A 23,153-nucleotide genomic window follows, 5' to 3' on the forward strand; every position below is an offset into this window, starting at 1 on the left:
GGGGTCTGTCCCCGCTGTGATTCTGGGTGGGCCTTCCTGAACGTGGCCTGGTACGGTGGCAGTGATGCTTTGTGACTTACGAGGCTAGGCCATTCACAAAGCCATGCACTTGCACCTTGTTCTCTTAGAATTTAGCTGCCATGCTGCAAGGCAGCTCAAGCAGAGACTCCCGCACAGAGAGGAAGAGCTGCTCCAGCCCGCTGCCCAGCTGAGCTCTCTGCTGAGCAGCGCAAGTCTGGCTGGGGCTGAGCCACCTTCAGACCTCTGGCCCCAGGCAGGCCACCCAGTCCAGTCGTCCCTGCTGAACCCTTGCAAATTGCAAGTCTGTGAGCAAAACAATTCTTCTTTTAAGCCATTAAGTTTGGGGTGATGTACTTCACAGCATTGGTAAGCAGAATAGCACCTGGCCCAGGTGAAGTGTGAGGGCTACCTGAGCCAAGATAGCCATGTGGGGTGGCAAAGGGCAGCCATCGGGCAGGGAAACAGAACTGGCCAACAGGGCCAACTGTGCAACCCAGGGCCGCCCAGAGCAACGGGCCAACCAGTCCCGAGCTTGCACAGAGCAAGAAGGTGGGAATGGCGGCGTCAGCACAGGAGTGACGGGAACGGAGGAACAGGCGGGAGAGGGCAGCGCTCCCACAACCCTGGGCAGCAAGGCCCTGGCGGAGGAAGAGGAAGCGGCAGCACAGGCTCCTGCTGCTTTTCCCTTGGGACAGGCAGGAAATAGACTAATGTCCTTGAGGAAAGAATTCTTTACAATGAAAACTACTCTACAATAAAAAGGCACGAAATACTGATAATGCAAGATCTTTGGTAAATCTCAAGATGATTATAAAGAATAAAAGAAGCCAGATAAAGAGCACATGCTGTGGAACCTACTTGCACTAAACTCCGGAAGAGACAAAACCAAACGCTGTGAATGTATTTTGCTCTCTGTTGAGACGCTGCCGTGGGGTGTGAAGTCACACTTGTATCTGAGTGCACAGCCCCTGAGAGCCGCCGGGTGTGCAGGACACTCCACGAGTGCCCTGGCAGCTGAGGGTGAGCAGGACGGGACACCCCCTCTGGAGGGATTCCAGGAACATGGAACCAAGGGGGTGCCTGCGCCCAGCACACCGTAGTGTTTCTGTTTACAACGTAACAATGGCAAGGAGGGTGACTTCAGGGAGGGCCCCTGCCCTTGCCATACGTGTGTGTGTGTGTGTGTGTGTGTGTGTGTGTGACACTACCAGCCCAGCCTTCCCAGGAAGAGAACTCACCGGCCACCCCGGAGAACCGGCCACTGGCCCCACTACTTGACTTCAATCAGCAAGCGCCTTCCATTATTGCTCAGCGAGGGGAAACAAGCACCCAAGATCCGATGCCCACGTAAGAAGCGGAGCCGGCTGCCAGCAGGGCAAAGAGCTGCCTCTGGAAAGGCTCGTGGCTGCACCAGCAGATGGACACCGCAAGGCCGCAGGAAGTCTCAGGGAGCAGACGCCCAGAGGCAGATCTGCGGAGAATGAACAGCACAGCAAAGGGAGCAGGCAGGGCGGGGGACTGCTGGGGCTGACGCAGACGGTGCTGGGAACAGCCAGATGAAAGCAGCATCCTCTGCAGTTCAAGGAGTGTTTCAGGGAAGAAGAACAGTCCAGGTGGCCACTCTCCATCGTAATCAGCGACGCTACTGTAAGCGGTGGCAAGTCCACTCATTTCTAACACAGCTAAGGGAGCCCTCGGGACCAGACACATGCCCCCGCCAGCGTCCTGCTCTTTTCCCACAGCAGCGTCCCCCTGCGTGTGTTTTTCCTCCTCTGCTCTCAGGCCAGGGTGCTGCGTCTCACGCATCAGGGCTCCCAGGGAGCCGAGAGCTTGGCTACTGGCTGCCACCCAGAGGTCCCAAGTACAGCCGGTCACTGAGAGTCTCATCACTTTGCAGCCAGATGCCTGATGACAAGTTAGGGGCTCTCCGAGACTCGGTCTCCTCTTCCATGAAATGGAGAAGTGATAGCTGCCACTTATGAAGCATGCACGTGCCCTTGGTGCTGTTCCATTTTCACAACAGCCTGGATGTAGCTCTAGGAACTCCTCGTGTTCCCGGGAGATTAAATGTGCCAGCACATGCATGAGCACGCGAGGCAGTGTGCAGGAATGCCAACCCAGGCCTTGGGCATGGGAGGGCTCAGCAAATGCTGTCGTCGGCCAACTGGGCAGAACTAGTCATGGTGTTTCTTAGCCAAAGATGAGCTTGGTGAGACATCGTGAATTTACCCACACCCACCTCTCGAGCTCGCCCTGTGCACACAGGCCTCCTTCTTCCTCGGCGTGACTGTGGGGCCTTCCTGCTCTTCCAATCCCCACAGGCCTGGTGAACTGCAGCCCAGTGGGAGAGCAACGCTCTCCGCCTGCTCCAGGGGGGCTGAGAAACAGCGCTTCCGAGGCCTCTGAGTGCCCCTGACGAATTGCCCTGAGACACGCGCCTGCTTGTCGTCCTGCAGGAAAGCGTGGCCTCCAGAGGAGAAGGCAGCCTGCCGGGGGGCGGTATGTCACAGCACCCCCACCAGGCTTCTGCGAGGGAAGGGAGGTTGCACGCAAGTCCCGTCAGTGGTGCTGGGACCCGACCTCTCTGCCATCAGGAAATAGAAAATGAACAGTGGAGGAGACCCGCTGGGAGGTTAATCACGGGCTGCAGGTTTATTTAAAGCAGGCCCATCCGCGCTTGGGGGAGCCCTCTGCCCAGGGCCCCAGATGCTCAAACGAATCCAGAGCAGGGCCCTGAGCTCCTTTCAGCAAATCCTCTGTGTGCTCAGCAGTTAAGAACAAAGAGGTTTGTCAAGGAGCTAGGAGGTTAATACTTGGAAACCTCAATACTCAAACAGTGAGAGGGGAGTCAGCGTTTAGCCCAGAACACTAATACTGCAAAGCCTGGCCACCAAGAGTAAGGAAGGAAGAGCATGGCACGGCCGAGCCGAGAGTGTCACACAGGGGCCCAGGCAGAGCGCTGGCCTCATCCTCCTGGTCATTAACAAAAGGTCACGGAAAATTGGACTGGAAACCTTGAGAATATTCCCCATGCCGGAGACATGGGAAGACAAGTTCCCGAAAGTAATTCTTAGGTTAACTTTTATTTTTTGGATTTCTTCCAGAACACATAAAAATGAGGGTAATTACCAGGAGGCTATGCTAGACCTTAAGAGAAGAGTCTCTAAATCAAGGGCACGTGTGGACAGCTAGGCGCCCCCCACGTGGTGTCCGTCAGCTTTCTGTGCCTGTCCCTGGAGACCCCGTGCAGTGCTGCTTCCCACGGGGATCCTGGGTAGAAGCAGTGGGAGCCCCACCCACCCCTCCACCCTACCCTCAGCTCCCCGCCCACCCACCATGAGAAGCCACGCAGGAGAGGGTACACATGCAGGGCTGGTGGGGGCCACTGGGGGAATACGGAGGGGGGGGGTCCCAGGCCCAGGGGCTTATGCGCTTCCTACTGCTCTGTCTGCCCCTTCCTCCTTGGGCCTGGTAGTAGCCATCATGAATACCTGGAACACCAGGGCCACCCGCCCTTGGCCCTTTGCTCCTTGTCCTCATCCTGGTAAGGAGGCCTCTGTGACCCGGGACACTGGCCTGAGACTACCAAGCACTGTCTCAACAGGAAACAGAGTACACGAATGCACTGGGGCCGTGCCCCTGCCCTAGATATGTGACCAGTTCCCCCTGCCCCCCGTCCCCCGCTGGGCCCCTCAGCATGCCCCCATTTGCACTGGGACCGAAGGCCAGCCACGGACCAACGCCACCTTCTTTCCTGACAATGACGGTGGGCAACCTGGGCTTGGGCTGACCTCAGGAAGCGCTAAGGAACTGTTGTGGGCAGTGCCTTCCTGCACTGCACAAACCCCAAACCACAAATAAAGGGGTCCACACACCCCATCTTGGTGCCAGGGTCCTGCCCCGCTCCCTTTCTCAGTCACAGCCAGGGAGCTGAACCCCACAAGAACCACGATCTCAGCAACGGCGCAGAACCGGTGCAGCTCGGGGTGGCCGGGAGAGGCACCCATGCCTCCCCAGAGGCCCCGCCCTGGCTTTTTGTCTTGTTACTTTTGTCGTCTGTGCTGAAAGTAATCTATCCTTTCACTGAAGGAAAGGTGGGTGAGTCTTTAGGAAGTCAAACTCAAACGGTCTGGGACGCAGCACGTGTGGAAATAGTGAGGGGCCCCACCCCTTAACCACCAGGCAAGGGGACACATCTATGCCGTGGAGGAAAAGTCCTTTCTGGGCACCAGAACGAGGGGGTCCGAGCAGAGTCCGCGGCAAAGGGAGGCGCCGCCCAAGCAAGGGAGAGGCGGGCACCAGACAGCGGGACGCTGGAGCGCTGCGAGGCCCCTCTGCAGCGCTGTGCCAGAGCACGCCGCCGCCCCCAACCCTCCCCAGGGCACCCCATGGCTCTGCACACCCCACGCCCGTGGTCCTCCTGCACACAGGACGGCGTGCAGGTCAGTGTCTTTCACTGTCGAGGAAGAGGCTCCCTAAGAGTCTGTGCGCAAAGTCCGGTGAGGGCCATCATGGCCTCTCGGCCCCCACCACGCAAGGGCTCCGTCTCGCTGTCCTGCCCACCCAGCCCCGCCCGGGGCGTCCTTGCCATCTGTCCCCCGAATGCAGCGGGTGTTGAGGGGCTGGCTCCCTGAGGCAAGCAGTTCTCCTCTGCACCCCAGCTGTGCAGGGGACTGACTCAATTCTTCAGGACCACGATGTAAATCTTTGGCCACAGAGGAAGAATTCAACCGCCTTCCTGAAAGCGTATGATTCTCATTTAACACATAACCTTAATTGACATTCCTTGCGTGTTCGTTTCTCTCTTAACCCGGCTTGGTGCAGCAGGAGCAGCTCCCTGCAGGGAGGGACCGTCCGACCCCTCCTGTGGGGACCTCCCCCGCCATTTCCTCAGGCTCAGGTCGAGCCCAGGTCAGGAGGAACACGAGTCCTCTCACGGTGAGCGAACCAAGCCCTCCTCTGGGGCTTCGTCTGACAGCCCCAGCTCCACTCAGCCTCTGTCCTGAGGCGACAGAAGTCAGACACGTTGGTTAAGGTCACGCTGCGGATGAGGTATTCACGAGTACAGCGCCTTAAGACACACACAGATGCGACCTGGCAAGTAAAGTAGGAACGTGCTGCCCAGCCCTCGCTGGGGCACCTGCACGTCCTGTCGCTTCCCTGTAGGGTGCTGCTGGCCAGCGTGTGCCCCTGTAGGGGTACTGCAGGCCCCGTGTGACCTTGGGTGGGTGGCCAGCCGTTCCACCTCACACTCCTGCAGAACAAGACCCCAGGGCAGCCTGCAGGCCTCTGTGTCCCCCCCCACCCCCTCCCGCAGCCCTGGTATGGGATCTGAGGGCCCAGGGTCAGGGTCAGAGGGGTCCCCAGGAATGATGGGAATGACTGACTCAAGCACTGATTAGAAATCTGACTCCTCTTCTGTTAGAGCCTGGACGGGGGCAGGGAGGGGTGGGAGGGCTCTGCATCAGGAGGCCCACGCACCATTATCGCAGCAGCTCTGGTGGGAAGATATTTTTAATAAAGCCCGTTCTTTCTACCCACAGATCCCAGTCCCACATCCGGAGCCACGAAGACCCAGCCTGACCCCACTCCAGGGCCCGGTCCTCAGACGTGGCAGTGCACGTCCTCAGGCCTCTCTGCCCTGGTCACAGGTTGCAGGGCGTGGTGCAAGCCCAGCCCCCTCACTCGGCAGGTGTTCCTGGGCATCCCACCTAGTGCGGGTCTCAGGCAGTCACCCTGGGAGGTACAGGGACTTGGGGGCCTGTCCCAAAGAGTTCGCAGTCTGCAGGGCCCCCTGGCCAGCAGGGCCCGAAGGGGAAGCGACAGGACGAGCAGGTGCCCAGCAGGGTCTGGGCAGCGGCCCACAGCACCCGGCGCACAGGGGAGGTCAGAGGGCATGGTGCCACCTGGGGCTCTGGAGGGGCCCCAGGTGGGGAGGCAGCACCGCACGGGACTTCCTCTACACGGAGGCAGAGCCTTGAGCCCTCGGGACGTGCCATCGAGGGCCTTCCTCGCCCACACCACGCAGTGCGCTCGGGGTCCAGGGACCTTCCACTCAGCCCTACGGAGCTGTGACTTGTCAGAAATAGTCCACCGTCCAGCTCCCGAGCCCTGCTGCTGTCAGAAAAGGTGCCAGGACCTGGACACGGCATCTGTGGGCAAGGCCGTGTGCACGTGCACGCGGACCCCCACGCACGCCCTGCCTCTGCCTCGCGGCCCAGCGCCGCCACCACGTGTGCAGGCTCCACGCTCTGGCCAGGGGCTCCCTCCCCAAATGCCTGCTGCTTTTCTCCTTTCTGGAAACCAGATGTGGGGGCTGTGGGATTGGGGTGCTGGGTGTGGGGAGAGGGGTACATGTTTGGGGGCACCAGAAAGGGCAGGGACAGGCTTTGGGGCCAAAACCAAGACCCCCCCACCCTGCTCTCGGAGCGCCACCTCTCTCCTGGACAAACAGCAGCAACTGACCCACACGCAGGATGCCGTGACTAGAGGTCACAAGGTCAAAGTGTGTGGCCCGCCACAGGTTCCCACCAATAGTTGGCGTTCTTTCTTTCTTACTGACTGCTCGGGTCCAGGGCCTGGCACAGGGGAGGGCCTCAACATGGGACTGAAAACAATAAACAAACACATGGGAGAAAAGACTCACTGAAAAGCTCACTTGCTAACAACAGAGCCTTGTCTGCCGCGTGTTTTTATTATTGTTATTTTAAAAAGAATTCTTTAATCTTTCCTTAGAAAATGTCATTACCTTAAATTCAGCTCCAAAACTGGCTAAGAATTCTTGTCTCCTTTGGAGCAAGTAGAAAGACATTTATTCAGACGGATCACCCACTGTCGATTACGACAGTGCCACCTGACGCCTGGGCACGACCACTCCAGGGGAGGTCTGGACATCAGAGACGTGGGGGGTGGCGGGGCCTTTGCCTTCAGGCCAGAGCGACTCCGCAAGGATAAGTCACGCCGACGAGGCTTCCCGAAACGGGAGCACAGGCACGGCCAGGCTCTTCGATGGCACTTTCCCCCAGAGTCTGCAGGACTCAACAGCAAGGCACTGCCCGGCCAGGCCTGATGCTCGCCCGCCAGCTGCACTTTACAATCCTCACCAAACAGCTTTCCAGAAACAACAAAGATGTTTTCCGTTATAAGTGCAGCAATCAGAGACCAAAACGTGCAAATCACTTTTCTTGCTCCAGTGATAATTTGGAATTTCATCTGCACAGTGGGGAGAGCCCACCTGTGTCAAGGACCATGTGCAAGCTGGCCAGGGCCCCACACCCCGTCCTCAGAGCCGTTTCTTCCTGGGCCCTCACACACGTGGCCAAACGTGCGGGAGCCACCCCGGCCTGCCTCGGGAAGAAACCCTCTCCTTCACCGTCCCCAAGCCCTGAATAAGCTCCGATAAAGCCCGATGTGATTGAAATATGAAGAAAGTAAGTCTTAGAGTCAGGAAAGATATTCCAGATACTTCTTTAAATACGAGTTCTAAATCCCCAGGACGCTGACTTTATTGCCACTCTGAAGTAGCAGATACACCCTCTTCTGTCTCCTCCCTGCAAACCGAGCAGCAGTGAGCCACGTCTCGCTGAATATTCTCATTTCTGTTTAATAAATCCTTCCCCAGCCGATAGTGATCTACGGCTGCTTCCTGCAAGTGGGTCGGCATGAAAAGCTTACCACCTCAAGTCTTAATGGGCTTACGAACACGCTGTATGAAGAAGACCTGCTTCTCCTACTTTATTAGATTACCCCAATCCATCAGCTGCAATGCCTCCTGACTCACAGAATCAGGCTGTGGCACCGGGAAGACCAGGAGAGACCCGTGGCTGTCGCCGCACAGCACACAGTCTCCCCTGTCCCAGGCTTGGCCGTGACACTCCCACGTCACCGTGGCGTGTGAGCCTCCCAGAGGAGCCGCGGAGAGCAGGTCCAAACAACCCCTGGAGAAATCCAGAGCCGAGGACACCGATGATGAAATGCGGGACAAGACAGCAAACTGTTTAAATCCAGCACAAATCCCTAGGGACAGGGCCACAGGGGCCAGAGCCGGGCTCTGAGGATGGCAGACACCTGTCAGTGCCCCATGACGGAGGAAAGCGTGGGCAAGCCACGTACCAGGCAGCACAGCCTCAGCCCTGCCTTCTTACCTGCAGCGTCCAGTGATCTGGGCTGCTGTGAGGACCGACGGCAGACATGAGGGGCCCCTGCTCAGAGCCAGGCTCTCCCTGCCCCCACCCTAGATAAAACACAGCATTTGAACAAGGCAAGTGCAGCCTCCCCACAAGGCCCCACCTCAATCGGGCAGTTTCTGTTCCGCCCTGGCACCCGAGGACCCTGGTGCGGCCACACCCAATCACACCTCACACAGAGCCAACTGCACCCACCTGCCTTGGAGCCTTGTACTGCTTGGAATGCACTTTCACTTGGCACAAACCACCCCACATTCACTTCCTGGGCATCTGCCCTGTTCGCAGCACCGTCCTGGGCACGAGGTCCCTGCCCTCATGGAGGGACCCTCAGTGCACCCTTCTACCCTCCTCCTCCTGGTCTGCTGCAACCTAACCACCATATCCAGCTCTCTCATCTCTGCCCAGGGACCCCCTCCCCCGGGCAGCCCAAGGGCAGATGAGGTGCCCGCCCGAGGCCCCCCTGTACCTAGGCACCTGTGTCACATACTTGCTGTGACTGTTGGTCAGCTGCCCCTCCCATGCCAGGCTGGGAACTCCAGGGGCACTCCTAAGGAAGGGTGGCTTCCTTAGGCAGCTCCATGGGGTCCCCAGTCCTAGCACAGGCCTCCCGCGGAGAGGAGTCCATCCTGCAGGTGCCAAATGGGGCTGTGTCTGAGAAACCGCAGAGCCAAGTCGCCAGCCCCCTGGGGCTGAGTCCCAGTGCCCTGCATTAATCTCTCTCTCCCCGGGGCACAGGCTCACCGAGAGCCAGCTCCACAGGCCTGGCCCTGCTGCCGCGGCGCCTCCACCGCCCAGTGCACTGCCGGGGGCTCCGACCAGGGCCGAGGAGACCTGGCGTGACGGCAGCCCCAGCTCCAGGACCCTGCTCTGGACGTGCTCCGCCCCCGGTACAGAGGAGGCACCGCCTCCGCCCGCGCTCTCCTGCGGACCTGGAGCCCAGCGTGCCTCACGGGAGGCGGAAACACGAACGGCTGTAACACCACATGAACGGGAAAATGTTCTTGGGCAAGGTATTTAAGCTCCTAGGTCCTCAGTTCCAATTTCCATAAAAACTGGATAACAACGATCGCCTGGGAACGAAACCCACAACTTGTACAGCTCCAGGCGATAAAGTACCGGGATAACGGTTGGGCCGACAACCTCATCTGGCGCCGACTGTGGGCCTGGCACTTTCTGTAGGTTACAGCGGGGGGAGCAAGCCATCTCGAGGGGGCCTCTCTCTGCAGACAAGTTCTACTGGAGCACAGCCACGTCCGTCCGTCCCTGTCTACGGCTGCTTTTGTGCCACAACAGCAGAGCGGCTGCGAAAAAGTCCATATGGCCTGCGAGCCTGAAATATTTACTATCTAGCCCTGTGCAGCAAACATGTGCCAACCCTCGATTAGAAAACCCGTCCTTAGTCCCAGCAACAATCCCGCAGGGCGAGCTTCAGGAAGCTGGACTCGCCAAGGATGTAAAGGTAAGCGCCGAGCCAGGACAGAAACCGTGAGAGTCCAAGACGTGGCAGGGAGCAGGGTCCAACGGGGCTTATGGAAATATCCAAATAAATCCTCTCCTCAAAGGATCCAGATCCATTTGGCCACAGGTGGGCAATTCAGGCTTCGGTGTACAAAAAGCTTCCTAGTCACAGATTTACCGCATTCTGCGCCCCCCAGCAGCACGGGGGCTCCGTAAGGGATGCGCCGCCACAGGGGCCCGCCCTGAGCCTGGCGTGAGCCGGTCCCTGCCCTCGGGAGAGGCGGCGGACAGCGGAGGAATGATCCAGCCAAAGCCCAGGGAGACGAGCTCCACATTCCATCCCTGGATTCACAGCCAGCCCCACGTGGGGAGTGTGGACAGTGATGATTAAAGACACGCTTTGGGATATGGGTAGTAGAGGTGTCATAATTAAAATTCAAGTGGCCTTTTGGATGTCACTAGAAAGGAACTTCATAAATGCCTTAGGCCAAATGAAGTCATCCTGCAATACTCACCAGGGAAAAGCAAATGTTTCCTTTTCCTATAAAAAAAAAATTCACCAGGTCATGGGAAGCGTAGAGCCTAGAGCACTCCCCTTGTGTACTAGAGACATTTGTCCCCGTCCTCATGGGGCGCAGAGCAGGGATCATTCCCGAGCAGCAGAAGTGAGCACCTCGAGGTGTGACAGAGCCTTAACAGCCACGGGCAGTCACCAAACTGGGAGCAAAAGCTCCCAGGCCCAGGAGAGCCTGCTCCACGGCTGCTGGCTCCCGGAGCATCAGCAAACAAATGACAGTCAAGACCTCACTCAAAGCCCTGAATATTCCGCAGGGGAAGGAAGTTACTGGAATTTAGAGAAAAGTTACCACTATTCTCAGAGGCTTTCAGAAACCTGTCCATGTCCTTTTCCATTCCAAGGTGGGTCCCAGTGGCACATTCACTGCTGAGTTACAGTCTGGCACAGTGGGAGCCAAGGCACAGGGGCCGCCACCCCCAGCCTCACCCCCCTCCTGCGCCCAACAGTCCCCGCAGCCATGGATGCCCAGAGATGGCCCACGGTGGACTCGCCCTCCCCACCTCAGTTCCATCTCCCCTCGGTCTGTCCCTCCCTCCCCCTTCCTCTCCCATCTAATTAACTCCCATCACACACCACAGCTGAAATCTCTTAGAGTCGTCGCCCGAACATGCTCCAAACCCACTGCAGCAGCGGGGTGGTTCCAGAGCTTCCTGTCGTCTCTCGGCACCTGCCTCCTTGCAGCACCCGCCAGCTGTGGCGGCTGCTCGACGATGCTCGCTCCCTAAGGGGTGGGCCTTGTCCTGTTTTGAGTTTAGGATGCCTGCCCCCAGGGGAGGTCCCCTCCAGCAGACATCAGCTAAGAACAGCCAATGACAGGCAAGCAGAGCTGTGGACACTTGGGGGGCTCCTGTGTCTGCCCCTGCTGGGTGCCCCAGAGAGCACATGGGCTTGCTTGTGTCCCAGGGGCAAGAGCTGCTGCTACAGAGGCCCCTGTGCACAGAACCCCACAGTGTGCAAGGTCCATCCACCCCGAGATCTTGAGAGGGGGCCGTGCACAGACAAAAAGACAACGTCTGTGTCCCAGGACCTGCCCAGTGAGGGAATCTGGGGGCTGTGGCCCTGCAGGAGCCTGTGCCCACCCAGACTACAGAGGCAAAGTGCACCAGAGGGCACAGGGAGGGACTGTGGCCGGCAGTCAGACCCCTCTGCGCCCAGGGATCCCACCAGGAGGATGTGCCATCCCAGGACGCGCCTGAGTGCAGAGCCCCCGGAAAGGGCAGCCCAGCTGCTCTCCTGCCGAGCTCACCCAGCCCACAACGGCCCGTGGAGGGAGGGGCCTCGACTGCTCACTTCTCAGCGCCTGGCACGGTCGTCACAGCCAACGCCCTAACACGGGCACGCTGGTGTTGACTACGGCCTCTGCTTTATTCCGGTTTCCCGTTTTTCCCTGTCGCTTTTTGGTCCCAGGACCCCACCCAGGATACCACGTCATGTTCAGCCACCACGTCTCAGATTCCTCTGAGCTGCGACAGTTTCTCAAACTGTCTTTGTTTTTGATGACTTGACCATTTTGCGGAGCACTGGTCAGGTGTGCCGCAGAAAATAACTGTAGGTCTGCTGTGTGGCTCACGGTTGGAGCGGGTGGGGGCGTGGGAGGGACACAGAGGTGAGGCGTCCTCCCATCACCCCTCGTGAGGGCACCTCTGTCCACCTGCCTCCAGACTGTGGGTGCCGCCCGGGTCCCCGCCGTGAAGTTGCTGCTTCCTTCTTTGCACACGGTCGTCTCGGGACAGAGTCCCCACGCCCAGGCCGCCTGTGCGGGGCGGGGAGTTCTGCCACCTCCTCAAGGGGGTGTCTGCGGAAATCACGTGGAATCTTCCACATGACAGCTGTGTCTCCTCTCCCACTCCCAGAAGCATGGGTTTATGGATGCTTACTGTATACTTTGGGTGTAATACACTATTGCTGTATTTGTTTTGTTGCTCAGTGCTTGCAGCTTTGGCCGTGGGGTCCCTGTGACACCCAGCGCTGTGGGTGACCTGACATTGCCTGACTTTCCGGCCCCACGAGATGCTCCAGGCTGGTCCTGCACATTCCCTGGCCTGGCCCTGGATCAGCCCCTCCCCGCAGGCCTGGGCGCCCTTCACTGGCAAACTGGGGTCAGGAGCCAGGGCCTGGGTGCTGGGTGGGCCTCACTGCTGGGTCATGCTTCTAGGCCCCCTCAGCTGCCAGCAAGGAAGCACATGCATGATTACCGACCCGTGTGTACGTGCACGTCTGTAATTGCCTCTGCGTGAGACCTGCCGTACCTGTGTGAAGTGACAGGTGGGTTCACACCGATGGTGACCGCTAATCCGGGGAATCATTCCTAGATGAGGAGAGCCCTACAGGTAAAAACGTTACTGCTCCCTCGACCCGGGCCTTTCTCTCCCTGGATGGTCACCTGGCCCCCGCTTCCCTTCACTCAGGTCCCAGATCAGAGGTCCACGAAGGGGCTGCCCCCAATCCCTGCCGCACACGCAGCTCCCAGCACCGTTCCCTGAACGCAGCCCACGTGTGCACACCCCCACACCCCACGCCTCAGTCCTTCTGCACCAGGACTGCAAGAGCAGCTGCTGCCGCACTCCTCGATTCCAGACGCTTCCCGCTCCCATCCATCCTGTGTACCAATTTTAAAATACCATTTTCCTCTCATTGTCTGCTGAGAAGCAACTCCTTGCTTCCTGGGTACCTACCACTGAGCATGTTTGTCACAGGTTCATTCTGTTAGGTGTTCATCATCTCTTCCAGGAGACGGTGAGTGCCCTGAGGACAGGGACTTCCCTAATTCCCTGTGTTCCTGCAATCCTAGCACAGTGCTGGTGCATGGCAGGCACTCAACACATATTTCTGGAATACATATTTGCATCAAGGAAGGAACGAAGCTGCTGACCAGAGACCAAGAGAGGCATCGCCTCAGCCACGCGCCTCCCTCTGGAGCTGTCCAAGGCCCCTCCTCCTGGCCAGGCCTCCCTGGACCGCCTCTCAGGGCAGCTAAAGGGGGAGCCTTGACGCTTTCCCCTCCCAATCCTGGCCTTTAAAACAACAGGGTTATTTCTGAATTAACTAAAAAGCAAGAGAAAAGGACACATGTCAATCAATATCCGCTCCTCTGCCCATCGTTGGCACCAACCCAGCTGTGGCATGTTCGTGATCGTCACCTCCCTCAGGGAGGGAGACACTCTCACCACAACAGAATCTTTTATCCTCTTCACTTATTCTCTTTGGCAGGACATTGATGGTCACGTCTGCTTCCAGGGACACATGCCCTGGTGGCTGCTGCCTGGCCTGAGATGAGACAACGAAGGCACAAGTGTGGTGCTGGGACACAGCAGAGAAGGCACCCCGGTCTGGAGGCTGAGGGGCTGCTGGGGCATTCCTGCCCTCGGACACGCCTCTGGCCGTGACAAGCAGCAGCTCTCAGAGAAGGAGACTCTGCTCACCTGGAGCCCAGACAGCCACAGCGTCAGGAAAGCCTGCAGTTGCCCTCCTTCCAGCGTGCCCACCCTATGCGTGGCAGAAGGAGCAGCTCTGAGACAGCACCCAGGAGCTGGGGCCACGGTGAGGGCCAAGGAGGAGCCGAGACACGGGCGCCTGAGGGACCCCTCACTGAGGCTGCCCTCGCTGCCCCAAGCCCGTCACCAGTGCAGGGCAGCCATGTCCATCCCGGGCCAGGTGCTGCATTCTCAGACCCAGGAGCAAGCTCAGCCCACCACGCCACCATCCGAAGCACAGCACGGGCCACAGCTGTGAGCCTGAAGCACCCACTTGATCACCTCCCTGTTGACTTCGCACTGCTCTTATCCAGCCACATTAAAACACGTGCCTACTTTGGGATACACGTCCTACACATAAGGACATATGACCAACACATTAGAGAACAGGCCTTTGGATCGGGCAGTGAGGACAAGAAAAAATAAATACAACAAGAGAGCCCAGCTGAATCACTGACGATAACGAATTTAAGAACAGATTAATTCAACCCTCCAGCTGCACATCAACAAAAAAGCTAACAAGCTCAAAGGTTTCTCTCTCACTCAAGGTAGTGAAGACGCGAGTATGGGGTCTAGTCTGGTCACGGAGGTGGGACGTGTCCTTTCTACAGGGCAAAGGCAAAGCTGGCGCTGTGTTTCATGGAGGCCCCTGGAACAGGCTACCATGGGCTGAGGGTATTCTGGGAGCTGGGACTGCCCCACCCACCCATGGCCGCCCCATACCCACGACCACGTCCACCATGGAGCACGGTATGCATCTGGGGAGCAGGGACGTCTCTTCTCTCTGGGCGACCCCTCGGCGCGGCCTGCCATGCTTGTGACAATGCACCCCATGCACTTTGGCACCACCACCTAAGTTCATGGCCTGCGCCAGGGCAGGTGCTTATTAATAACCTTTTGTTGACACATGTCCCAAGAGGATTTCAAGCTACCTTGTCAGGGGTAAGAGTTACTGAAACCTGTAATGGCCCAGCTAATGAACACCCCAGTTTAGGGGAGAGTAATCACCCGATTGCTTTCCTATGATTACTATGTATTTTCATTGCCAAAAGATGCAATACAATTTCATGGTTACTTGGCCCTGTAAAATAGAAATACCCCCACATTTTAAGATATGAAAAGGTTTATAACCAGGATACTGTCAGTTCAAGAATGAGCCCATGGTACAAATGAGTCAATTCATGACAAAATTTAATTTCAGGAAAATTAACTCGATAAAGATGCCACGATTGTACTTAAAGTTTTAATGCCTATTAGGAGTTGTGGGGTGCTGGTGCAGAACCAAGGGCGAGCTGATCCATTCCTGGCTCCTCAAAATGCGACTGACTTAATACTTAATTTATTCGTAATGGGGACAGTATTACAAGGAACTCCGTGTTTAATGAGGGGGGCCTGGGTCTTGAAAGCCTAACCAATCACAAAAATGGAGAGTGTTCACAGTTTACGGGACATTAAGTTTTGTTTCCTGTGACACTACGGAGAGCGCGCGCAGCCCCAGACTGACGGCTCCTTTACCCAAGCAGCCCACGGTGAGGCTTTACGTCCCCACGTGGTGCTGCCCAGAGATGCTGGAGCTGCCACGTACCCAGAAAAGCTAAACCAAAGTGGAGGTTTGAACGACAATCTACTGACTTGTAATAATTTCTGTAGTGAGCATCATTAGACTGTACAAGCTTCAAAAAAAAGAAAAGTCAAAACCCAGGCCATCAGAGCCACAGAACACCCACACCCACTGTGGGGCACACTGACCAGCAGCCAGCCTCAGAAACACAGCTGTGGGTTATTGTTCTACATGATTCATACGAAAACAAGCTCAGAATAAGAGACCTGTGGGCGTGGAGGCCCAGCAGGCACGCTGTCCTCTGGGAAGAATGCAGCCGAGCAACTGCACTGCGGGGAGGGGCTGACCACAGAGACGCCCAGGCCCTCCCTAGAGGTCCCCAGGCCTTCCACGGACGTCCAGGGGCCCAATCCAGTGCCTGGCCCTGCGCTGTCTCAGGGCGAGGCCCGCTGCCTCGGAGCTCCCCAACCCCAGCACCGATCTCCAAAGGCTGCCACCCGCTTCCCAGAGCCCCGCGTGCAGCCCAGGAAGGGCCGCGATCACTGCGGTAAAAACCTGCCTCTTGGGCGCAAGGATGAAAACCAGCCGTATGCCTCTGTCTTCCGCACTCTGTAGGGATTTCATCCTAATCCCACATAATGGTGCCTGCTATTTGCAACTGATGATGAAAGGCCGGCACTAAACCCCACTGCATGGCCTCAGCTTCAGCAAACATCTCGAACAAAATGAAAAGGTGCTAGAATAAGTAATGGGACACTCAAGGGAACAGAGGTGGCTTGTTCCAGAAAACTCAATCTCCTCAAGCAATGAATTCCATCAAAATAGGTGGAGAGTAGAGAATTTCCTATTGCACTGAATCTATCTGTGATTTTTTAAAAAAATCTTTATTATAAGTAACTCAAAACATAGACAATGTGTGAGTCCTGGGCGTGAATGTTTCTGGCAGAAGCAGCTCAAGCTCACGGCAGTTGCAAGCATTACTCACCACGCTCCCGGGACACTGCTCAAGATGCAAATTGCCAGCCAGCAATGGGGACACTGTCGGAATGGAATTCAGCTACAAATATGACAACACAAAGCTCTTTTCCCTGTTTTACATCTAGTCAGATGACAAGAATGCCAGAAATGTACTTCTGAAAGACCATGTTTCAGTTGAGAAGATGCTCTGAAGGCAAAATCAAACGCAGCGCCCAGACCCAGGGCAGAGCACGACAGGACGCGGCCCCAGCTGCCGGCTCCGCGAGGGAGAGCTCACCTGGTAGGTGTCCCACAGGCGGATGGTGCAGCGGAGGGGCAGCTCCCGCATCAGCAGGTTGTTCATCCAGCGGAAGGCAAACTGCAGGTATCTCACCTCGTGCTGGTCCAGGTGCCGATGGACTTGCTCTGCACAAAACAAACACAGGCCCCGAGGCCATCAGCGCAGCCCTCTGGAGGCCCCCGGCAGCCAGGTCCTCTGTGCCCGCTGCAGAACCCCACGCTGACAGCACATCCCTAACGCCCTAAGAATCAATCCTATTAGTGGAGAACTTTACAGTTGACTGTTCTTTAAGACAAGCAAATGATCCTGTTTGGTGAGGACTGTAACAGCCACAACAGCTCCCAGTGCTCCGTGCCTCCACATTTGGGGCCTCACAGCCCACAGGCCCCCGAGACAAGTGGGGCTGCTCCTGTCTCACGGAGAGCACGCGGGGTGTGGGGAGCCCAGAGCAACGCCATCCCCCAGTGGCTCCACAGACGCGCACTCCTTCCCCTGCCCCAGGGCAGGTCCGCAGGCCCAGGCTGGGGTCCTGAGAGGGGCTTAGAGAGAGGATGAGCTCGCCTGCTGGCCAAGACTGACTCAGCCCCACCCAGGGAAAATGTTCCACCTGCACCCAACTGCTGAGTGGGCAAGTGAGACATGTCCCCAGGCCACGAGCCAGGTGGCCTCTGAATTCCAGGTTTGGGACATCTGAAGAGGCCAGGTGTTACTGAGTGTCATTCCCCAAAGCATAAGCCACATGCTCTTGCCTTCTTGTGAAGCAACAGTGGGCAAAAAGTCAACAGTCTTGGCTTTAGATCCTGCAATCCTGCCTCCCAGCCCTCTGTGGAGCTGTTACCACCTGCAGAGACAGGTGTTGCTCTGAGCAGGTAGCACCTGCGGAGACAGGCGTTGTGCTCTAAGAAGCTCCAAGGTCTACAAGCTTCTGAACCCCTCACCCCAGGAGGCAAAAATTCTGGCAATCCTGGTGAATACCTTCCTATTGTCTGGCATTTGCCCATTCGCCCACTGGGGTTCCACTCTGAAGGGCCTGGGAAGGTTGGGAACCACTTTATAGAACAAGTAATTATCACCTAATTGCTCCAGATTATGAACTAGGTGTTTTTATTCAGGGCCCACCTGAGGCTTGCTGGGAGCCCTCCTGCCACACACCTCTTCCCTCGCTCCACTTCCCCAGGTACCTCCTCTCCACTCACCTGCCCCGCCCCACCCTGATAATTGACCCTGAAGAAACTTCATGGGTTCTCCATTCTTCCAAAGAAAGTTCGAGGACTGGCACGTAAACAAATGTAAGAGAGAAGCTAGTGTTGTGCTCACTGGCTGAAAGCCCCTAATTTGCAACGTTGCAGAAACAAGCCAACAGCGGGATGGGAGGGGCGTCGTGCTGCACAGAAGAGTCTGGCTGGCTGCAGGCTGTGAGACTGGGAGCCGCTCTGCCAGAGACAGGAGGCGTTGCTGGGCTGGCTCTGGTCCCCATGCTGGGCCCTGCTGTGAAGGGAGTCGGTCCCTCAACTGTCCCTGCCCTCACTGTGGCCCTCCTTCCCAGACCACTGTCCTCAGCTGAGCAGAACGAACACGCGAGGCAGGATTCCTGCGGGGCCCGGTGTGCGGGCAGGTGGAGGACAGGCCCTGGTGCATGCTGTGGAGGAGACGCGGCACCATAAGCTCAGCTATGACAAGACAGTGCATAAGCGCCGACCCGGGCCGAGCTCCCTGGGCATCCTGAGACAAGGCGCCAGGGAGGCGGGGCTGCCTTGCCGAGGCCCCCAGGAAACTCCCCAGCGGGCTTCCCAGACCAGGCAGCAGCTGGGACCCCAGCAGCCCCCACACAGCTGCCCCCTCGTGCTGCCTCCACAGGAACAAACTTGGGGACAGAGGGCTCTGGGCCTGGCGGAGGCCGGCCCCAGGAGGCAGTCAGGATGGAGGGTCTGGGCGGCGGAGCAGCCTACCGGGGCTCCTCCTGCCGGCGCCCGCCCGCCCCAGGGACTCAGCCAGCACAGAGGCGGTGCTCCTTTCTGTGCGGTGAGGAGCTCTGGCACACACCCACGCACGCCCCGCAGACGTCCACATTCCCACGCCAGCACATGCCATCTGCCCCACCTGCCCGAGAAAGCGTCCTCGGTAGAGCGTCCTGGTGAGAAAGTGGCAGGAAACGCTGGTGCTTGGTGTGAGTCACGGGAGCAAGCTGGGCCACGTGAGGGCAGTGAGGGCAGTAAGGACAGACGGCCCTGAGTTATGAAAAATCTCATTTTTATATTAAAACCCAACCAAATATGTACTATGACATCAAGTCAATTGTCATCATCAGTTTCTAGGGTAAAACCTCAGAGTGCAATGAAATCTCATCTTCGAGCCGGGCCCCTCCGAGCTCCACGGCCCGGAGCGCCCAGCACGAGGCCGGGGCCATCTCCCCGCCTCGGAGCCAGAGACGCTGCGGCGCAGAGACACCTGGCCTGACGCCAGCGCAGCGGGGCTTGGCAGTGACCTCACAGCTCCCCACAGGCTGGGCTGCGCGTCCTCATCTTCATCCCCATCGTAATCTTCATCACCATCCTCTGCCTCTACTCCCTCATCACCATCATCTTTATCATCTTCCCCCTACTCTTTCTCCTCCTGCTCCGTCCTCATTATCACTATCCTCCTCCTCTTCCCTCTATCATAATCTTGATCATGTTCCTCCTCTTCCTCATCTTCCTCATTATCATTCTCCTCCTCATCACCATCACCTTTATCCTCTTCTTCTTTCTCCTTATCATCTTCCCACTCTTCACTCTCCTCTTCCTCATCCTTATCTTCCTCATCATCACCATCATCTTCCTCATCTTCTTCTTCCTCCTCATCACCATCATCATCATCACCCTCCTCATTATCATCACCGTCATCATCTTCCTCCTCCGCCTCCTCTCCCTCCTCGTCTCCACAGCTGTTAAAACACAGACTCTCATCTTGACTTTCTCGATGAGAATCTTGGCAAAAATCTTGGGACTGAAAAGTTCCTCCAGAAGATCCTTCCATGCCAGTCAGGCCCCGGCGCCGGGAACTCCTCTCGGGTGACCACACGGGGATGCAGCCTCACGTGGGCTGGCAGGGACAGGGAGAGGGAGCCCAGGCACCTGCACAGGACGTCCCCACTCCGGGAGCTCCACACCAAGGGAAGGGCCGCATGTGTGAGCAGACGCAGTGCCAGCATGTCATTTACTTAATAGCTTCCTTCTCATCAACTTAGGCTTGATTAAATACATTTATTTTTAACATAAAATAATTTGACTACCAAGAAACAGCCCCCACCTGCTCTGATGGTGGGCAGAGCAGCGAGCAAACCACGTGAACCCTGTGGAGCCTCTCGCAGGCCCCCCTAGCCTCGGTGGCTGTCACTCACACAGCGCATGCTCAGAAGGACCAGAGACTAAAGAGGGGATACCCTCTGTGTCCCCGGCCTTTCAGCTCGGCGGCACTTCCTACCATGAGGGGTTTCATCACCACACAGCTCCATCCACGGCCCGCAGTGTGAGAAACACTGGCCCACAGAACGCAGCCGGGTGCCCAAGAGCAGCAGCAGAGCCGCCGCCTCTCTGCTCAGCCTTCACTCCCGGGCCCCCAGCCCTGCCGGTGCATCGTTACTCACGCGTCCAGACACCCAGACAGCTTCCGCAAGCACCCCGCGCCCCAGCCGTCCCTCGTCTTGCTGCTACAAACACTTCCACTGAAGCACCACTACTGTGGAGCACGCACAACTGCTTAGCGTCCATGCCCAGCCCTGGGATGAGAGCTGGTCAGGGGCAAGTGCCACGTCTGCATCACCTGTGTCTCCAGCCCCTGGTACGCAAGGTGCCTAGGAAGTGCCTGTCAGATGAATGAACAAATGAATGAATGAGTGAGTGACTTAATGCAGTAAGCAAACATGGAACTGAAAAACTGAATAAACCCCCAGTTTGCCAGTCCCTCCTTCTGCACTTCCGTTTCTTGACATGGTGCTACTGAGGGGTTTTCCCAGCAATGTACTCAGACAGTGTGTTCTTTTTAAAGAATTTGTAGAACTGTCTCTAACCTGAAATTACCTGCTACTACAAAACTAAACTGGTGGACATTCCAAGGGTCCTGAGGTGGTTCCCCTGCCCAGACCTGACCTCTGCCCGCTCCCCAGGAGGGCAGAAGTCCACAAGATGATGGCCAGCCTGTGCCCCGCCCAGCCACTGCCACGGGGTGCTCTGATCAACATGAAATTCAAATCTGACGAACACTTGAAATCCAGCAGTTTAGAAAATGACTAAATTTACTGAACAAGCCTCTTTTGCACAAAAAAGAGGAGGAATGAGCTTCCATGAATATGCAGTTGGCTGCCAGGGGACAGCAGGCCGGAACAACTGTGACAGCTCCAAAGAAGAAGTGTGCCCGAGGAAGGCAGGGCAGGTACCTGGCCCCGCAGGGAACACCGGGTCACTCCCAGGCGGCAGGGCCATGTGCACATCCGGGCGGCGGTGAGCACTCAGCACAGCTTTGAGACAGAGACAAGCACTGCGGCAGTTGGCCTGGGGCCTCTGAGACACTTGGTCAAAGTGCCCGTCCCTGCCCATCCAGCGCTGCCATGGCAGAGCCCACCGGCGCCAAGGCAGCAGTGGGCAGCCGCATGCTAACAATCAGGACAGATGACAGATGTGCCGACTGCCAGTGTCACAAGTGTGGGCTCGAGAGAGTTTTTACCAGGGTTACAGAACCCTCGGCCTTCCGCACCCACGTCTCTGCCCCCACCCCGCATGCTCTCACGGGTGTCCTCAGCTGAGGACCACTAAGCTCAGTCTGCAACAAGGGCCATGAACTAAGCACTCGCCGGACCAGGCCCTGGGCCCGGCACGGGGCACTCCCTGACAGACACTGACTTCCCCAAGGACAGGGACCTTGTCTGGGCCCAGAGAGTGGCACCAAGCCCGGCCACGGCCTGTGGCATCTGATGAGCGCAGGGCACATGTGTGCTAAGTGCGCAGTCCGCGCCCGGAGCCGCCTCTCTCAGAGGAGACCCCCGTGGGGTGACACGGGGAGAGCGAGCGCCACACAACTGCAGCAGCAGAGCCACGTCCCTACGGCCTGATCCGCTCCGCCCGGAGCCCCGGCAGCCTATCTGAGGATGAGGTCCTCGTTTTACAAAGTTGGAAAACAAACAACGCCAACATGTGCCTGGGAGGCAGGTGACACCTTTTCTAAAGCAAACTGGCAAGAAACAGATTTGAAAAATTAAAACACATCTTTCTGGAACATCTGTCATTATAGCGACTTAACTAGAGTAAATATGAACCCTTTCTGCCCCGCTTGCAGAGACTAAAAGGTAGTAGGGCGCAGACACAGGCAAACCCCTCCCCATGGGACACTGTCTTGGCAAGAAGGAGCCCACTGCAGCCAGGGCGAGATGCTGGTCGTGCTGCACCAAACTCCCATGAGCAGCCCCTCGAAGGGGCCACGTGCCTCCTGCCCTGACCCTGGGGGAGCCCTGACCCTCACCTAGGAGGCGGGGCAGCAGAGGCAAGCTGCCCAAGGTGCGCTGCAGGTGGCAGTCAAGATGCGACCCAGGACTGCCCCCTCGGTGCCCCTGGAATTCCCCACGCGGGATCCAGGCACAGATCCACCCTTGTGTCTCTGAGCACCCGCACTCTGAGCACAGCCAGCCGCCCTCCGCAGAGCAAGAGCACCTGGCCACGAGGAAAGACCAGAAAACCGGACGTGGCATTGACCCCACAAGGACACAGGCAACTCCCTCCCAGAATGGAGGGCTCCCCATGCATCAGTCGCTTGGAGAAGATTTACCAGGGGCCCCCCACACGCCAGGGCTGCCCTAAGATTGGAGCTGCGGGGAACAAAGGCCGCACCCCCCCCCCAGGAGCTCAGCAACTGGCAGGAGATTCAGCCTCGAGGTGCCAAGGTGTCTATTTCAGCAGAACTACCACATACGACTGGTCACCAACCACCGGGCCATGGCCCAGTATCGGTCTGTGGCCTGTTAGGAAACGGGCCACGTATCACCGCCTGAGCTCAGCACCACGCCCCTCCTACCCACGACACCACGCCCCACCCTCGGTCTGTGGGAAAACTGTCTTCCATGAAACCAGTCCTGGTGCCAAAAAGGTTGGGGACCGCTGGAATACGAGTGTCCTGAGTGCTCGGCCTTTTCTTCTGCCCAACACAGGACCTTCAAGTCCTGAAAGGAGCTAAAAAGGCGAGTCCATGTCCATCTGCTGGTAACGTCGGCCTTGGCATGAGATCACAGTGGCCCTAATGAAGTCCCTCATGGCAAGCGCTCCACTGGGTGACCCCAACACAGCCAGGCTGACCGGCCATGTTCGGGGGCCAGTGCAAATCTCTCCTGGAACCGGAGAGCATCCTCCATACAGGAGGTGGTGGCTCTTCCACCGACTCCACGGCCACTCTGGGCTAGGAGACAAAGAGTGACAGAGTGGCCAGCACTGGCTTCCCGGCCACCTCTAATGTGCAGAATGAAGTCCTGGCGAAGCTGCCTCCTCTTTTGAACATGTGAAAAATGGACTGCTAAACTCTAGGCATTACTTTCAATTTATATACATCAGAGCTGCAAATGTATACGCCAAAAAGATTCATTTTTCTTATTTTATAA

General features: G+C 57.5%; 1 protein-coding gene across 2 annotated transcripts in view; it reads right to left on the reverse strand.

Annotated features, from left to right (window-relative positions):
• TBC1D22A (TBC1 domain family member 22A) overlaps positions 1–23,153 on the reverse strand; it is a 357,816-nt gene that overhangs the window by 91,871 nt on the left and 242,792 nt on the right. For both annotated transcript variants that reach the window (XM_076006907.1, XM_012756888.3), the window contains exon 11: positions 16,532–16,659. In XM_076006907.1, coding sequence (XP_075863022.1) covers positions 16,532–16,659 — 128 coding nt within the window. The remainder of the gene's footprint in view (positions 1–16,531; positions 16,660–23,153) is intronic.

Source organism: Microcebus murinus, chromosome 10 (assembly GCF_040939455.1).
Source record: "Microcebus murinus isolate Inina chromosome 10, M.murinus_Inina_mat1.0, whole genome shotgun sequence".
NCBI classification, from domain to species: Eukaryota; Metazoa; Chordata; class Mammalia; order Primates; family Cheirogaleidae; genus Microcebus; species Microcebus murinus.